A 17,992-nucleotide genomic window follows, 5' to 3' on the forward strand; every position below is an offset into this window, starting at 1 on the left:
GAAAAACTAGAGAGAGAGGGACTTCCACAGAGGATGACAGATTTCTAGTTTCCTACGACCTGTGAATGCAGCATCTTCAGCCATTAGGAATCTGTATTAATGTTTTTAATGGTTTCCAACTCTGTGCTTACAGCTCAGCTCATGTTGTAAAGACTCATGTCTTAGAGACATGACATGAGATATTTTAGAAGATAAAAGATGAGCACCTGATTTTATTCCAAAAGCTTTCATTTATTATTATAACAAACAGCTCTGACACAGTAAACATCCACAGCCATTTAAACGACGACTCAGCATCGCAGTTTGATCACGTCATCGTGGAAAAATAGATATCCCACAAAAATATTTTAGTTTATAAAAATAAATTTAAATCTGACTCTAGATATGCCCACCTTTTCCTACAGGAGGCGGAGCTTAAAGAAGTGTTTGCTGATTGGTTAAAGTGGCTCTGTTCTGCTTTCCTGTTCATAATAAACATGAGCCAAGTTTCTAATAACGACTTCAGTGAGACGAACTCTGTTTCAAACTTTTTTTCTGATGTTGGTCTGTGTGTATCAGACAAAGAAGGGTTATTCTGAACTGTGACTCATGCAAAGCTGCCCTAGCAGAACCCAAGCTGCAAATGAGTAGAACGGTTCCACTTTAATGTTTTCTGATGAAAAGCTGTAACGCTGGATCTTTGAGCAGAAATTAGCTTTACTGACCAGGAACGGTCCCATAAACAAAAAATACGGAAGCTCATTTCTGCCAAAAAACAAACACATCTCAACACATCATGATACAAAAATATAACTTCTCTGAAAGCTAAAAGTCAAGTGCATTGGGTCATTTTACAGTCTCCCCGATAAATGGCCGACAGGGTCAGGCCTTGGCGTCGAGCATCTCCAGCAGCAGTTTGTGGATGGGGACGTGGCGGTGGCGGTGCAGCCGCAGGAAAGCCTGCACGGCTCGGTCGGCGGTCTGTCGTAGCAGGGGGAGGGTCATGAGCAGCCGTCCTGCTCGGTGCTGCTCCCAGCGGGACGACTCGTAGTCCTGCAGCGCCTCGTGAAGCCCGTCCTGAAACCTCTGCACCGAGTCCGGGCAGTCCACCGGGTCGGCGTCTGACAGACGGACAGACGCAGGTTAGAATGCTTCCTCGCTCATTACACCCAGCATGCTCAGCTGTATCAGGACAAACGACCAAACCACTCTGCTACAAACACAAAGTGCAGTTCCTCTCGTGGCCACTTGAGGCTCTGGTCTAAATATGGTCACTACTGGCTCCAAAAGTCTTTCACCTACATCATGTGTTGTTTGGAGGAAGTTATCGGCTGTTTTCCTCTTTGTAATCAGACCAAAGTGCGATTAGAAGAACCCGAATGATGCCGTTTGTTGTTTACCTCCACCAGTGAGGTCATGTGATTGGTTCGTTTTGTGTTAGCAGGAAAACTGAACTGGTTATGGATGAGTTTGCATGAAACTGGACATCCGATGGTGGAGGACGTGTGCAGTCTCAGACTGCTTTAGTTTTTAAAGACTGGGTCCTGTTCACGTCTCTAAATCACAGACCGGAACGTTTGGGTGCTGCTTATTAATCAGCTCAATATGTTTCCCCTGATCGACTGATCAGAAGCTGTGAGTGTGTCTGCACGTCTGAGCCTGAGTATCTGCAGGTTTAGGACACACACGGCTGTGCAGCCACAGGCCTGTCTGCCTGTCTGTTTATTGATCTGAGGCTGAGACAGTGAGAGTCTGAGCAGACTTCAGTGTTATTGATCGGCTGCTCCTCGCCTGCAGCTTCCAGCGCCGCCACTAAACGCTCTGCTGATCACTGAACTGCGACAGAGTTAGAGCCACAAAAATAATTCAAGTCTGGGATTAATCAATACTGCTGTTTCAGCTCCCAGAGTCTGATCAATATCAATAACCACTCCTCTAAGATCAATGAGTGGAGTGGTTATTATGGTAAAATCAATATCTGAGTTCATGCTGGAGCTCCTCAGCTGTCCCGCTCACAGATACACAGCAGCCATATTGATCAGGTGTGTGTGTGTGTGTGTGTGTGTGTGTGTGTGTGTGTGTGTGTGTGTGTGTGTGTGTGTGTGTGTGTGTGTGTGTGTCTGTGTGTGTGTGTGTGTGTAAAACTGTAAAAGCTGTAAAACATGAAAGTGCTGGAATTCCTGCATCATTTATACCACAGTACTGTCCTGTGAGATGCAGACGAGTTGTTTAACTTAATCACCATTCATCTCAGGCTCTTATTTTGAAACTCAGACAACCAGGAAGTGTTAATATTTTATTTTGAGTTTATGTGCAGCCATAACACTTTGAGTCAAACAGAAACCATGAAGAATGTGTCTCCTAAACACAGAGCATAAGCAGGTTACTCCATCAGGACGAGATTAAAACGAGATTATTTGTTTCTTCTATAAAACTTCAGGGAAACATCGCCCCCTACAGGCCTGTTCTGCCCTGACACACAGTACTGTCCTACTGTGGTTACAGGCAGTGGTGCTAATGGCTTGTTCTTACCAGAGTTGGCAAGCGCCATGGCCTTCAGGGTCACCACCTCCTCAGGGCTCAGCTTCATCGCTCTGTATTTCGCTATCAGGTGACGCAGCGCCTCGTACAGGTCAGCCAATCCCGTGGCTCGACACTGAGCTTCGTCCAGACACAGATTCCCGGCAAACACGAGCTCGTCCCCCCCTGCGCCCTGGGAGCGCCAGGCCACACCCACCAGCAGCGCCTCCATCCAGCCGCTCTGCAGAAGCGACATCTGATCGACCAATGAGAGTCCGGAGAAGCCTGGGAGTGGGCGGGGCAGAGTAATAAATGACAAATAATAATAATTATTATTATTATTATATTACCTGTGTTTATACATAATGTTCCAGTGCTCTGGATAACCAAGTAAAGGTTAAGGGTGGGCGTGGTCTGGATTGGGGACCAGGTGGAGGATAAGGGTGGGCGTGGTCTGGATTGGGGACCAGGTGGAGGATAAGGGTGGGCGTGGTCTGGATTGGGGACCTGTTTGGTGGTCTCGAGCGTGTACCTGGAATCTGTTTTGCCCAGCCAATCAGAACCAGCAGCTCCCGGTTCAGGAGGTCACACAGGATCAGCAGGATCTGCAAGCTGCTGTCATTGGTCGAATCGTCCTGATTGGCAGCTAAAGGGGCGGGCTCTGTGAGCAGCAGGTGGGAAATGACCTTGTTCCCTAAAAGACAGGAAGTGGATGATAAACGGCGTGGGCATGGGCGAGTAGTTTGACCTGAAAGCCTTCAGAGGGAGCGAGGGTGAACTCACTGCTGCTGCTCGGGTGGCTGTACGGGGCTTTGGTGCATAAACTCAGTCCCGTCTCCACCCGCCTCTTGTACTTCTGGCGCCCCCCTCTGACGCGGTCCAGACGGACACCTGCAACACGCAGAGGCGTTTCACACACACGTAGTTCTACTTCCTGCCAGCTAGTAACAGTCGTTTGGTGTAACGTACCCTCCCTCACCATCCCGGCCTGCAGACATTTCTGGAAGCGGCAGGCCTGACAGGCTTTCCTCCTCCGCTTCGTGATCTCGCACTCGTTCATCACCGGGCAGCTGTACTCGATGTTACCTAGGTAACCACAACAGGAAGTAAAAGCAGGAGTGTCAGTAGCTGTGTCCCAAAACATAGGCTGCATACTTCGGAGGCCGCATTTGAAGGCCGATTACGTCACAGCCAGGCGACGAAGGCTGTCCCAATTCGTCGACTCCTTCAAATGCGTCCTTCATTTCCCCGAATTTGAAGGATGGGTCGGGTGTGTCCTTTGTGGCACACCATATCCCAGAATTCATAGCGTGGCCCAACAATGGCGGCAGCTACTAAGTTTTAATATTACTCTTATTAATCTTTCTGTGTCACAAAATAAACGTTTAACATATTTTCAGTAGCTGTGTAAACTTCAAATATCTGCTCGGTTTATCAAGACATCACATATTTGCAAATACAGTGGTCAGTTTGTAGGGTGCTTTATATTCTATGGTAACAGCTCTGCAATAATACAGAGAAAAGCCAACAATCATATGACCCCCTATGAGCAGCACTTTGGTGACAGTGGGAAGGAAAAACTCCCTTTTAACAGGAAGCAGAGCCCGGCTCAGGGAGGGTGACCATCTGCTGTGACTGGTTGAGAGAGAGGGGAGGAAGACGGGACCAAGCCTCGCCGTGGAACAGCCAGAGATTAATAACTAATGATTGGGATTATTAACCTGGAGAAACCTCGGTAACGCCTTCAGGTGCCGTTTGTTGCAGGATCTTTGTGAGAGTCTCTCTGACTGTGATCAGAAATGAACCCAAACTCTCATCGTGGATCAATAACGTGGATTATCCTGCCCTGTAATATTAAAACCCTCTGCTGTGAGTTTCTTCGTGGCCTCCCTTTGACAGATCAATAAGTGAAGTGATCGGGCGTGACCAATCAATCGCCTGGAATGAGAAACAAGCAGCTGATGTGAGAGACGACGGCTTCTCACACTAATCGATACAGCGAGCGCTGCTGTATTGATCGGCTAATGAATCACACAGACTGTAAGACCTTTGATCAGCAGCAGCTTGATATTTAATAGAAACCAGCTGAGCGTCTATTTATTTATGACTCTACTGATGACTTGGATTGTCCTTTTTAGTGTTTTTTCTAAGGCAGTTTCACATCACGGGTCGATCTTCACAGGATTTCCTTTGTAACAGCGTTATTCTAAAGGGTGCCGTTAAAAACATATTTGGAGGTTTCACACAGGAGATGTGTAAAAAGCATAATTTGGCTGCTATTTACACTCAACAGCCTGATGTCATAAACGAGCAGCATCATTTAAACTAGTAATAGTAAGAATTATATTTTATAAATATATCATCAGCCGTCCTTATTTCTTTATACAGGAGATGATGAACGTGCTCCTCCCACCTTGGATGGTCCTCTTGAAGAAAGCCTTGCAGGCCTCGCAGGACGCCACGCCGTAGTGATACCCGGAGGCGAAGTCTCCGCACACCAGACACAGCCTTTTGGGCCCCACGGCCCCCATCGAGGTCATGTAGTCGCCCCTCAGGATCGAGTCGACCTGCAGATATACGACGTCATCATCAGTGGCGAGCAGTAAGACGGTCCCCACAGACCTCAGCTAACTGTTCCTGGACTGGACCTCGGGGCTGCGTTTGAGTGGTGTTGGGGCCTTTTTAATGGCCAATCACATGACTGCTGTGAGGTTACTGTACTAACACACCTCCATGAAGGCGGAGCTCCAGTTTTAGTGACGTTCGAGGATTTTATTTGGATGTCAGTGAGCTCAGCAGGTACCTCAGTCCAACCTTCAGCTCTGTCTCTAGTCTGGATTAACCTTTGCAGATTAAAGACTTTTGGGGCACCAGAGAAAACTTCCAGGAACAGTCGGATACGGACGTGAATTTGAAGTTTGGCAGTTCGACCCCGGGGACGTTCAGACTTTAAGAGTGTTTGTGTTTTTTAAATGTGATTAAACAGAAACTTCACCTGCGCTGAAAACGAGTCCGATACAGAAAAACACAGCGACGCTTCCGACACCAAGGCGCTACTTCCACCGCTGGAACTACATCCTGTCGGGGAGTCGGGCTCCGCTGCTCGGCACAGGAGACTGTACGGTGAGGAGGAGGAGGAGGAGGATGAGGAGGAGGAAGAAGAAGAAGCCGGGCTGTGGAGGAAGAATTCTGCATGTGAAGGGCTGAGAGTGGGAGTGGCTTCCAGAGGAAAGGCGGGACCAATGGGGGAGGAGTGGAGGAAGGAGGTTGGAGATTGAGGTTCATCTCTGGGGGAGGAGGAGAAGGGAGAAGAGGAGTCCAGGATGCTAAGGAGGAAGAAGAAAGAGGAGCATGAAACACAAACCAGGACAAAATGTGCAGAACACAAAATAAGATCTCAAGCCGACTGCTGACATTAGTGAGGCTGTCAATGACCTGCAGGATAAAAAGAGAAGAGTCACAGTAAATTTGGATTTCCCATGAACGCATCACAAGTTTCACAAGTTTGGTCCGAAGAGTTTAAACGTGCATTCTGTGTAATGACCAGCAGGGGGCGCTTTAGAAGAAAACGAGCCTTTAAATCTGAGCTCGTAGTCGTGCAAAGGTGACGTTTGTTCGCGTTCATCGGTACAAAGTGTCGCGTTTTTAATGCCAGATCGTGTTTTACGATAATGAAAACAAGTCTTTTCAGATAAGGTTTGGTCTGTGTGCTTCTCTGATCAGTGAAAGCTCCACCCGTAAAAGTGGAAATCATCATTAATGTTGTGCACATGGACATGAGTCTGTGTGGGAGTGGAGCGCTGCAACATCGCGTTCAAGGACAGCAAAACTTGTAGGAATATTCACATCCACACAGAGGTAGTATTTCACAAACCGTGTGAGTCTGCACAGCGTGTTCATCATACATAATATACAAACGTCATACACATTTGCACAGAATTGGAGTTATTTTAAAAACAGAGCAGCATCGTTTGGTTTTGTTTTTTTCAGATGCACAAAGAACAAAGTTAAACTTGGGGAACGCTGCCACGCAGTGTTCGCATCAGATTTTAAAGAGTTTCCAAAAAGTACCTTCAAATGTTTTAGATTTATTTGTCTGTGCTACTCAAAAAGTGCTGCAAATAAAACTGTCACACATCCAGAAAAAGCGCGTTAACTTCACTAAAACGTTTGAATCTGGACCTGAGGACGGTTTCAGGCCGAGGCTCCGTGAACTCACCGCTGCGGGCTGAGCAGGTCGCCCGTCACGCAGAAGTCCTTCAGCTCCATCGTGAAGCTGCTGTGGAGCGTCCAACACCAGGGTAATAAAAGTCTCTGATGATACTTCGAGGTCCAACAAAAAAGTGGGACAAACGTCCTCAGACTGTCTCAGAGGGACATCTGAGGCTTTCAGGAGTCTGCACTGTTATTTATCTGTTTGTTCTGTCATCGCAAGGGATGGGAGTGATGGGGCGGGGCCTGTAGGATCAGCCAATCAGCATATTTCTTCCCTGAGAGGGCGTGGTGGGGGTTAGCTTCTCCTCCTCTTCTACCAATCATCTCTATTGATTTGGACAGTGACAGATGTAGGCCACGGGAGCCCGAAGCTCCGGTCTGCTGACGTCACCCTGTAGCGTCTACATCTGTAAATATGCAAATACAAGCATACTGTAATTCATGAAACTGGGTGACGGTAAAAATAAATTTAAAAAAAAAGAGACGCTAAGAGCACGTGAAGCCTGAAGGTCCGTGAGGCGTTCAGGAGCCTTGAAAATGTTCCTACTTTTCCTACTTTCACGCCATCACAAAACACAATCAGTACAGCTATAACCCTGGTTTTTTGCCCCACTGCGGGCTTCCGGAAGCTGGCCAGTCAGAAGGAGGAGGCCGTTTTAGGGACTTTAAAGAGACGCATGTTTCAGACAGAGGATGAAGTGAGGCGCTGCACTGAGGCACCGAGACAGAAGGAAGGGTGGAGCTGACAACGAGCAGCGGTCCTGCTTTAGCAACTTAAAGCCTTTTCATGTATTTCATTTCATTTCCAGATTAGAACTTTTTGTTTTGTCGTGTTGTTTCGAGCTGCCTGAACATCTGGCCAGACGCTGATGATGATGTCACAGATTCTTAAGTTTGAGTAAAACTTTTATAAAACTAGAAGTTCTCCTGTGGTGAATCATGTTTTTTGTTTACATCAATAACTGATGACATGAAGGACGAGAAACACTTGAAAACCACTTTGTGTTCAGGGCGCTGACCCGAGCGGCGAGGATTGAGGCTGCTGAAGCAGCAACTTTCTGACAGCGAGGTGTGTGATGTAAACACTAATCTTACACTCAGACGTTCAGGCAGCTCAGATCAGTCTCACCTACATCTGCTGTTTCATAAGAGCTGCATAACCAGACCCGTCTGTCCGTCTGTCGGAGGATGTGGTTCAGCTGATGATTCACACACAGCTGAAAGTTAAAGGATGAGTCCTGTTTACTTTGTGTCCATTCAGTCTGTGCCTCTCTACCTCCATCTTCTCCCGGGTCTTACTGAGGTGGGAGGCTGACGGGTGATGATGCTCTGGTAGGTCTAACCAGGTCGGGCAACCGAATCAGCACCTGGTCCTCCAGGGTGGAGGTTGGACACGGAGCCAATGACACCACGAAGAAGTGGTTGGCTCCATGTCATAGATGTCACCAGCTATGAATTATGGGAAAACTCTGACATGCAGATATGAATCTTCCCACAGAGGATCATTTATGTTAAACCGAGGACATACTGTCCACTTCACTGTCTTTAGCAGGAAGTAACTGTTCGCTGTTTGGCTAGCTGCACTCCAACAAGAAAATCACGCTGTTAGTTGTGACGTTGGTGTTTGTACAGCACTTTATAAATGAGGACTGTGGAGGAGAACCTGTTTGAGCCACCACACCACAAACTGGAGTCCAACACCCCAGCTGTTCCTCATCAGGCCGAGCCCTGTAGTCAGCTGGCAAAGCAACTGTGGTGTTAACAGACCTCTCTGCATTGAATCATATCTGTTATTAACCTCTGTCTCTCTTCCACAGCATGTCTTTATCCTGTCTTCCTTCTCTCACCCCAACCAATCACAGCAGATGGCCCTGCCCCTCCCTGAGCCTGGTTCTGCCGGAGGTTTCTTCCTGTTAAAAGGGAGTTTTTTCTTCCCACTGTCGCCAAAGTGCTTGCTCATAGGGGGTCATATGATTGTTGGGTTTTCTCTGTATGTATTATTGTAGGGTCGACCGTACAATATAAAGCACCTTGAGGCGACTGTTGTTGTGATTTAGAGCTGTATAAATAAAAGTGAATTGAAAGCAGATGTTCTACAGATGCGATCAGCACGATTTTATGGAATAAAATATTCTCTCTTTTCCCAAAACAACCAAGCAGGTTACTGCCTGTGGATCACACATACGCACAACAGACAACAGTCTCCTTCACTTACACCGGGGCTTCACTTTTACTCAGTAATCAGTCAGTGAGATGATGTGAGGAAAAAACAAAGGTCTCCAAACTTTTTCCTCCCTGCAGAGGTGCTGATGGGATTCCTGATCATGCTAGGGTCTCTGAGCATGTGGTGGCTGTAACCGTGTAAACTGTCTGCATGTGTTGCTTAGACAGAGATTATTTTACTGGATAAAATAGTGCAGAGGAGGAAAAATCAGGCTCCTGGCTCACACAGGCTCTCCTCCAAAGTCCTCATTTACAAACGCGAACATTACGGTGTTCTGACAATCCATCCTACTTTGGCAAAACGTCCTATCGTAAGTAGTTTATGCACATTTCTGCTGTCACAGAGTAATTGCAGCACAAATTTAAGTAGGTATGATGGTTTGCCACTTAACGTTGCCCATCAGAGTGTGCTTGTAGCTTATATTCTTAAAGCCAGGACAGTTTGCCACTTCATTTTACCCGTTAAAGTATGCTTGTAGGTAACATTCACAAAGGTAGCATGGTTCGCCACTGAATTTTAGTTGTTAAAGTATGCTTGTAGGCAGTGTTGGTGGAGTTACTTGAAAAAAGTAATCAGTAACTAATTACTGATTACTTCCCCAAAAAAGTAATCCCGTTACTTTACTGATTACTTATTTTCAAAAGCAATTAGTTCTTAGTTACTTTTTTAAAACATGATTTACAACCTGAACAGGTGATAAAGTGATAGATCTTTCAGCCCAATTCCATTTTTCTGCATAATCCATCATACAAAATGTAATCAAATGGAAAAGTCTCTTTTTAAAACTTGTTTCATTAGTTTTAATCTTTTAACTTTATGCATCAAGCAAAAATTTAATTATATGCAACATTCTCTGACTGGAAGAAATTTGTTTACCTTCTATGACTCTGTGGTGGCTTCTGCTATCTTTTACGGTGTGGTCTGCTGGGGCGGCAGCATCTCTGCTGGGGACAGGAAGAGACTGAACAGGCTGATCCGAAGGGCCAGCTCTGCTCTAGGATGCCCTCTGGACCCAGTGGAGGTGGTGAGTGACAGGAGAATGGTGGCTAAGCTGTCATCCCTGTTGGACAACATCTCCCACCCTAATGCAGTAGACTGTGACAGCACTGAGCAGCTCCTTCAGTGGGAGACTGCGGCACCCACGGTGTGGGACGGAGAGATTTTGCAGGTCTTTCCTCCCCACTGCTGTCAGACTCCACAATAAAGACTTTAACTGATCAAACACACACATCCACACATGTGCAATAACACTAATGTGCAATAATCTTTTCTGTCATCGTTGTATTTTTACTCAGTTGTATATAGCATTTGTATTTGTATTCTATTTTTATCTTATTGTATATTTATTTTTTTTTATTCTACTGTATATAGTATTTTATTTTTATTCTATTCTGTACAGCTGTGTACTGTATTTATTCTTATTGTATCCTAATTTTTGCCTCATAACTTTTGCACTGTCCACTTCCTGCTGTGACAAAACAAATTTCCCACGTGTGGGACTAATAAAGGTTATCTTATCTTATCTTATCTTATCTTATCTTATCTTAAACCTATTTTCAGCATATAAAATAAAATAGGTTTTTGTGTTTACACTCACTCTTTCAAATAAATGCAAGTAAAACAGCAGAAAATAAATAAAATCAAAGACTCAGCGGTCCTGTTGCTCTATTTTCACCTGTAAAGCAGGAGTTGGGTAGGCGGAGGTTTACCCTGGTGCAGGTGTGCCGCAGCTGTCAGTGGAGGGATCTGGGAGTTTCACATTTCCGTGGCAGCGTGCTGTCGGTGCTTGCTCTGAAGTTTAGGGGGTTTTTCGCTGTAAAAAGAAGTTTTCTTCCCACGCAGTGAGCAGTGAACACTAATGTTTTTGTCACTTTTTACGGAATCAAACTCAAAGTAAGGTCAGTACTTCCACGCTTTAAACGCTGCACGCTCATACTCTCTCCGCACTCGATATATGATCCATTGTTGATCTGCACACAGCTGTTGTCACGAATGTCGGGCTCGCTTACGTCACTGTCATGAGACGCTTGCAAAAAAATCATGGTTTTAGTAACGCAGTGAGCTTACAGGAAAGTAACAGTAATCTAATTACCTTTTTTGCAATAGTAATCCCTTACTTTACTCGTTACTTGAAAAAAGTAATCGGATTACAGTAACGCGTTACTGCCCATCTCTGCTTGTAGGTCACATTCACAAAGGTAGGATGGTTTGGCACTTAATTTCGTGTTGTGCGCATAAACAACGGGTAGGACGGATTCCCAGAACAGCGGCTAACAGCTGGATCATCCTGTCCAAGTGCAGCAGGCCAAACAGCGAACAGCCACTTCCTGTTACAGACAGTATGTGCTCGGTTTAAAATAACCTCACTGCTGCAGCACTAAACTGCCCCCTCACACTGCTGTTTAGTTTCAGTGTCCTTATTTTCCTGTGAGTTTTCGATCCGTCACTAGTTAGCTAACATAAACTAATGTTAGCCAACCAATCGCATGACGTCACGTCCCGTGCTGACAGAAGATGGCGCCAAACGTGTTTTTAAAACTTTGAGCAGTTATTTGTTAAACCCAGCGTCACAGACATGGTTATATCTGACAGCGGGGCTCCGTGGGGTAAACCGGTGTTTCATGCCGTCTTTCTGCCATCAGCGCCTGTTCGAAGGCGGGAAGTTTGCATTTTATGCGCAGCCGTGAATCATCCTGGAGTGCAGAGAGCTAATCTGAGCCGAGAGGTCTGTCAGTGACGCCTGCGGCATCAGCTGACCCACTCACCTCCATCAGATCTGGGTTAACCTCGTGTCAGACCCTGCAGGCCTCCAGGACTGCATCCATCAGCAGGACTCGTTTATTAACGTGAGCCTTCATGCTCCTGCAGTCACAGCCCATCGTACAGCAGTGCTTCTGCCTCGATCCTATTACACTCTTATTTTGGTTAATGTGAGCAGGTAAAGGTGTCTTCAAGGAAACGTGGAGCAGCTTCGTTCAACCTGCAGCCCTTAACTTCTCCACGTGACCGACCAGCTCCTTCGGGTAAAGTGTGGTTGTCACAGCGACACTCTCTCGCCCTAAAACAATGGTTCCCAATAAACGTTTGTTTTGATAGGCCTCCCTTTTGTTTTACAAGAAAGTCTTTCAACATGTGAACATGACCTGATGCTGCTGAAGTGAAGCAAAGTTACAGAGGTTTGGTTACAGACACAGCTGAGCAGTCATTTGTAAAAGTTTCCATTTGTTCCTGGACGGGCTGTTGGTCAGTTGTCCACACAGCAACTGTTTTATTGGCCAGACTACAGGAACTCTCAACCCAGGCTTTTGAACCTCGTTCAGAAACGAGCAGGTGACGTCATGGCGATGGCGTCCATCTTTTATACCGTCTACAGGACGGCGTTGGAGCTGCAGGTGGACGTGTGTGAGATTTTCTGTTTCTCAGATTTTTGTGGTCTTGATGCTTCTGCGTTGATTTTCCGTAAAATCTTTGATATTGTGTTAAATTATTTACGTTGAACCTTGAATTAAAGAAGTTGAAGGTTTCATTCTTCACTTTCTTTTAACTGCAGGCTGTGTGTGCTTAACTGAGCATGTGCTGAACCAGGATATCTGCTGCGGTGTGTAACCAGTGCTGGAGGATCTGCGGCTGAAAGCTGATATTCCGCTGGCTCACGGCTTCAGCCTCGTATTGGGTGGACCTCTGTAATTCCATTAATGCTGCCTGCAGGTGAGAGTGTGTGTGGACAGATTGGCCTATAATACAAAGTGGCTTACAGGCCTGGATCTACACACACAGTGCAGGCATTAAGGTTATGGAGCCAGGTGGAGGATTAAAGCCGGCCAGCACACGAGCATCACCTGAGGTGACTCCGCAACAACGGTTAAGGGTTAGCAACATGCTAATGCAGCTTTCCAACAGTGGACAGTGTAAACAAAGAGCTCAGGACGTAACGCCGAGGAGGACACTGATACCAGCAGCAGACCAGTCAGAGCAGTGACTGCTGCTGGTTCCGCTCCTCTTATTAACAACCTATCAGAGTTCAGTCTACAAGAATGCCATTACTTTTAAGACGTAATTCTCCTTACAGATGACCACTGTCACCGAGAGGACATCAAATACACAGACACTGTTTGACATGTGTTTGTGTGCAATGTGAGGCTGACAACTGAAGATGTTCAAACAGCCTGCAGAGTGCAGCAAGGACAGAAGCAGGAAGTTACATGCGCTCCATGAAGTTGGAAATCCTGGGTCGGAAATTTGAGCTGGAATCCCTGAGTTAAGCTGGAGTTCTCTGTCTAAAGTACAGAGAAGCCCTCTAAATCAGTATCTCCTCACGCTCTAACATCCTCTCTGCCTGACACTAATCATGCTAACCTGCTGCACATCCTGTCCAGCTCCATCTCTGATTAGTCAGCTGATAGAGGTTTCTTCATGTCCAGCCTCACATACAGCTCACGGTACGCGTTTCCTTTCCTCTGTTGGAAGGATTCACCACTGTTGTGTATTTGTGACCCGCTAACATAATGCAGTGTTTATAAGTGCAAAAAAACAGCCAGTGTAAAATGCTTATATCTCCGTAGTGACCGGTCAGGGGCTGCACGACCTTTGCTCCCAGCTGCTCTTCCTGTCCTACAGATTATAAAGAAGGGAAACAAAACCACGGATGCAGGTTTCAATAAACATGTGCAAATATATTTTCATTTCATGTCATACAAACAGTGATAAAAGTGTGAATCATTAGCAAAGTTAACAAGTGAACAAACATCAGAGACCAAAATGTACAAAACGTGCCACGTGAGCATAAACGTGGAACAGTGCATGGTATACTTGGAGACAGGAAACAGGAAGTTCATCATGCTACGCTTCAACACGTTAACTGCATCGAGAGGTTAATAAAACACAATCAACACGTTCTCTTACAGGCCAGAAATATTATGGTCAAAATAAAGATTATTCAGTGAGCAGGTGAATTATTATATACACAATATGAGTGAGCACAGCTTCCAGTATATTCAGGAGTGGAAACTGCATAAAGTTTCTATTCATGTTCTGGAAAACACAAAAGTACAGACATGTCAGCAAAACAGCTAGTGTTTCAAAAAGTCATCTGACATTCCAAAGTTTAGTTTAAACTTAAAATTCCCACAAACAGGTTCAACCTAAAGTCTGGCCACGTTCTCAGCAGTTCACGGCAAATTGAAATGTATCTGCTGATATTAATGTGCGTTAAGTTTAGCGAGACTCTGTATTAGCAGGCAGGTGTTTACTCGAGGCTGGAGGCAGAACATCACACGAAACCACCGTTTCTAGACTTTTCTATTATTTTTACACACAAATACATTTTTTAAAAAGACACAGTTTGGTTTAACTATAATGTTTCACATGCCTGTAAACGTCACTTTCTAGGTTATCGAAACATAATTCCAATTCAAATCAATTTGAAAATCACGCTGTCACAAAAAAAACCCAAATTTGCGTCGATCAGATGTGATGTGTTCGGAGCCGCACCTGAGATTTGATGACATGAAGACAAATAAATAGAATCAGACTGTGAATCAGATGATCACTGAAATCTAAAAGTTAGTAAAAAAGGTAGCAGACAATTTTACAGTGATATAAACCTGCTCAGATTAAAGCCAATATTTTAATGCACAGTCTGAAATGTACGGAAGAGGATTAGGGACACTGGGGGACACTGGGGGAAAAAACGGGCACGTCCTGTTTTTTTCTTTTCTAGAAATCTGAGAAAAAACTTCTAACTTTTTTGTCAGAATTCTGACTTAATCTCAGAATTAAAGAGATTAAAGTTAAAGAGATTAAAGTTTAAAGATTATTCTGACGAAAAAGTTTTTTTCTCAGAATTCTAAAAAAGAAAAAAAAAGACATGTCCATTTTTATTTTTTTAAACAGTGGCCCTATTCCTCTTCCGTACTAAAGAACATATAACTGTCCTAATATTTAAAGTTAGGAATGTCTGTTCACAAAGGAGATTTTCTGTGAAATTTTGTACATATCTGAATTTCAAAACGATATCATTTGTGAAACTGTTGGGAAGCTTAGCTTATAAATTAGCTCTTGAGCTAACAGTTAACAGTCTACTCGCTGCTAAAAGGCTGACAGAATATTTACTTTGGTTATTATAGTAAACGAACTCTGGGAATTCTGACTCAGTATGTTAGTACTTTGGTAAATAAACAACTTTCAGTAAAAAAAATAATTTCTGTTCCAAGTTAGTTTTTTTCAATCTCATCTAACATATCAAAAGTTAATAAATGTTACCATAAACTATAAATCACCAATTAAAAGGCACAAACTAGGGGACTGTGAACCCGTTGCCATGGTATTTCAATAATCAATATCTAGTAGAGAAAAAAAAAAACTAGCCTATTATCCTGCAGCTAACAGATCACTAGCTAGCAAACATGGCCAGAAAATAAACAAATATTCAGTTAAAAGAATTAAATGCAGTCTTCTAAAACTGTTGCGTCAGTATTTTTGCGACTACACAGAAAATTATTTTGAAGTAGAACAGTGCGTCAAACTAAAACTCCCTGCTTCTTCATTCGGTAGTGTGCTAATAGCTAATGAGCACGCGTGCATTAATATTTTTCAAGCTAACAGCTCATTAGTAAGCTTACTAGGTGTGTTGAATATTAATTTAAATATTGCAGTAACTTTTAGAACAAAATATTAGCTAGTGCTTGATAGCTAACATTTAAAGTCTTTAATTAGCATAACTTTAGGTTACGCTAGCTTTGACTGTAGCACACAGTGAGTGTACTAGCTTTAACTTTGCGCACTAACACGTTTGCATTTAGTCTCATGCTAATAAGGTAAGAACTGAGGCTGGTCATTTTATGAATGCATATGTTAAATACATTGACTCCTTTTTAATCTCAGTTTAATTGAACACATCGTTCTACTTTAATTTCTTTTACTGTAGCACACCAGAGCTAGCTGTATAAATAAAGCTGACGATTACGTCTGTAAAGACTTATCTGAACTTCACAAATCTGCTGGTTAAACAAAGCAAACATACATAAAGCATTTCTTCACCTACAGGACAACTTCAGTCCTTTTGTTTTGCTGTACATGACCACATCCTGACAGTGTGTCATGAAAAACCTACATTCATCTCTCACTTTATTAGGTACACCTGTTTAGCTGCTTGTTAGCTCAAATGTCTTATCAGCCAATCACACGGCTTAACCCAGTATGCAAAGATGTGGTCGAGGCGACCTGCTGAGTTTCAAACTGTGCATCAGAATGGGTAAGACAGGTGATGTGTTGTTGTTGGTCTGAGTGTTTCAGAAACTGCTGTAACTGGGATTTTCCCACCAACCATCTCTGTGTTTACAGGGAACGGTCTGAAAAAGAGGAAATACCCAGTGAGCAGCAGTTCTCTAGTAGAAACATGTTGAGACATGAAGAACTAAAACAGGAAAAAGGGCGTCCAACCCTACTGCAGAGGTGTACCTAATAAAGTGACCAGTGAGTGTATTGGTGGGCTTTGGGTGCAGCTTGGTTCCTTGTGTAGTGCTTTCAATGAAACGGGGTCAAACAGGGCTAGACTGGGTCAGACTGGGCACGATGCTTCAAAGAGGTACGAGTCGTTAACTTTACAAACTTTAGTCTGATTGGAACATTCAACTCCCACACTCTTTAGAGGACTGTGGAGTGGACTGCACCACCGAGTCATACATCAGCTACAAACATTTGAATATTAAAGGAGACGAATTCTGTTTCCTGTGACAAGTTAGAGTTTGAAATACAGAGGGAAACAAAAGCTTCGACAGTGAGTCAGCTAACAGAATAAAGGAAGTACAAGCCAGAATCACTGGGAGCTGCTCCCCAACAGGCTTCCAGAAGCTGGCCAATCAGAAGAATGTGGGCTCATAGGGAGGGGGGCCTTAAAGAGACAGAAACAAAATTGGCTCGTGCCGATTAGAGGAAGATTAATGTGCCACTGTGTGTGAAGCTACTCTGGTGGAGTCCAGGAATAAAAATGTAGATGAAAGTGATAATAATAATAATAATAATAATAATGATGATGATGATGTTTCCCTTTTAGGCCAAACCTTTTGTTCCCTAAAACAGAGTTTCTAAACCTGAAACATTTTTCGCCCTCATGTTTTTATGCTTTATAAAGTTATTATAATATTAGGTGATATTTGCTGCGTGTCACTGAATTTTCCGTGTCCTGTCCACTCCACACCACACGAGGTGATGAAACAGATGCGTGTCCAAATAGAGTAAATACTGCAGTATAATAAGAATACTCATCCATGGTGCCATCCAAGGATAATCCTGGCTTCCTACGGGGGTTTGAGACGATGACACGTTGATCTGCTCAGGTTTATGTTTATGTATGAACTCTGACTGAATTACACACAATTTGAGGCAACCAGGTGTTTTACAGCAACCACACTGGGCTCTAACAGACACACTGATTTATCGTTGCTTTTATCACCACTCAGGTCCAACCAAACTACCACATGTCTGATAACTACCTGCCCAGTTAAAGAAAAACAAACACAATCCACCTGCAACACAGGTGAGGTGAACAAATGGAGGGTGTATTTAGGTCTGGATTGTGGAGGCATTAGTGAAGTGTGTTCAGGCTAAACCAGGACGATGAGTTGCTCTCTAATCAGACGTCGCCCTGTGTTGTTCAGGCTAACCCAGTCTAGCTTTGCCCAGTTTAGTGCAATCTAGAGTCTTTTAGTGTCCAGTCTATTCTCGCCTGGTCAAGTCTAGTTTATCTAATCTGGAGAATAAAAAAGCCTGAGCCAGTCCAGCGCACTCTGCTCTAAGCAGCCACGCAGTGGTTCGGTCTGCGAGACATGACGTATCCTCTCCTGCAGACGCAGCGGTACGAGCCGTCGGTGTTCACGCAGCGAGCGTTCACGCACGGGTACTCAATCCTGACGCTGTCCTCACACTCATTTACATCTGCAAACACACACACACACACACAATCAGTAATTCAGTACTGGAAATCTAACATATAAATGTGATTCATCAAGCCCTGGTCACACAGCAAAGGACAACTGCCTGGCAACTGCTGGTTGC

The 17,992-nt window shown here is 44.4% G+C and overlaps 2 protein-coding genes and 1 long non-coding RNA gene across 7 annotated transcripts in view; 1 reads left to right on the plus strand and 2 right to left on the minus strand.

Moving 5' to 3' along the window:
* Window positions 1-210: 210 nt before the first annotated feature.
* esrrd (estrogen-related receptor delta) lies at window positions 211-7,211 on the minus strand. The gene is made up of 8 exons (XM_084951836.1): window positions 6,719-7,211; window positions 5,495-5,825; window positions 4,913-5,066; window positions 3,469-3,585; window positions 3,283-3,390; window positions 3,032-3,193; window positions 2,512-2,784; window positions 211-1,100 (listed from the first exon to the last, which is right to left on the minus strand). The coding sequence occupies exons 1-8, from the start codon at window positions 6,766-6,768 to the stop codon at window positions 862-864; spliced, it is 1,434 nt and encodes a 477-aa protein (XP_084807962.1). The 5' UTR covers window positions 6,769-7,211; the 3' UTR covers window positions 211-861.
* A 3,421-nt stretch (window positions 7,212-10,632) lies between these two features.
* LOC146372814 (uncharacterized) lies at window positions 10,633-14,613 on the plus strand. Its single transcript, XR_014802305.1, has 2 exons — window positions 10,633-10,836; window positions 12,489-14,613. It is a non-coding gene; the product is annotated as an uncharacterized LOC146372814 (long non-coding RNA).
* The window catches only part of ltbp4 (latent transforming growth factor beta binding protein 4), a 54,801-nt gene continuing 50,393 nt past the window's right edge, over window positions 13,585-17,992 (minus strand). For all 5 annotated transcript variants that reach the window (XM_084951833.1, XM_084951830.1, XM_084951831.1 and 2 more), the window contains one exon: window positions 13,585-17,872. In XM_084951833.1, the coding sequence (XP_084807959.1) occupies window positions 17,730-17,872 (143 nt within the window). In that variant the 3' untranslated portion in view covers window positions 13,585-17,729. The remainder of the gene's footprint in view (window positions 17,873-17,992) is intronic.

The sequence above is a fragment of the Perissodus microlepis genome, chromosome 14, assembly GCF_051167445.1.
Source record: "Perissodus microlepis isolate ML-2025 ecotype Zambia chromosome 14, ASM5116744v1, whole genome shotgun sequence".
Lineage (NCBI taxonomy): Eukaryota > Metazoa > Chordata > Actinopteri > Cichliformes > Cichlidae > Perissodus > Perissodus microlepis.

What these genes read in the sequence shown, in the direction of transcription:
- esrrd (XM_084951836.1), bottom strand. Translation starts at nt 6,768, where the DNA reads ATGGAGCTGAAGGACTTCTGCGTGACGGGCGACCTGCTCAGCCCGCAG. An exon ending in GACCTGCTCAGCCCGCAGCG is followed by an intron (nt 5,826 to 6,718) that starts GTGAGTTCACGG and finishes CTTCCTCCTTAG; the next exon opens with CATCCTGGACTCCTCTTCTC. An exon ending in CATGGCGCTTGCCAACTCTG is followed by an intron (nt 1,101 to 2,511) that starts GTAAGAACAAGC and finishes TCCGTCTGTCAG; the next exon opens with ACGCCGACCCGGTGGACTGC.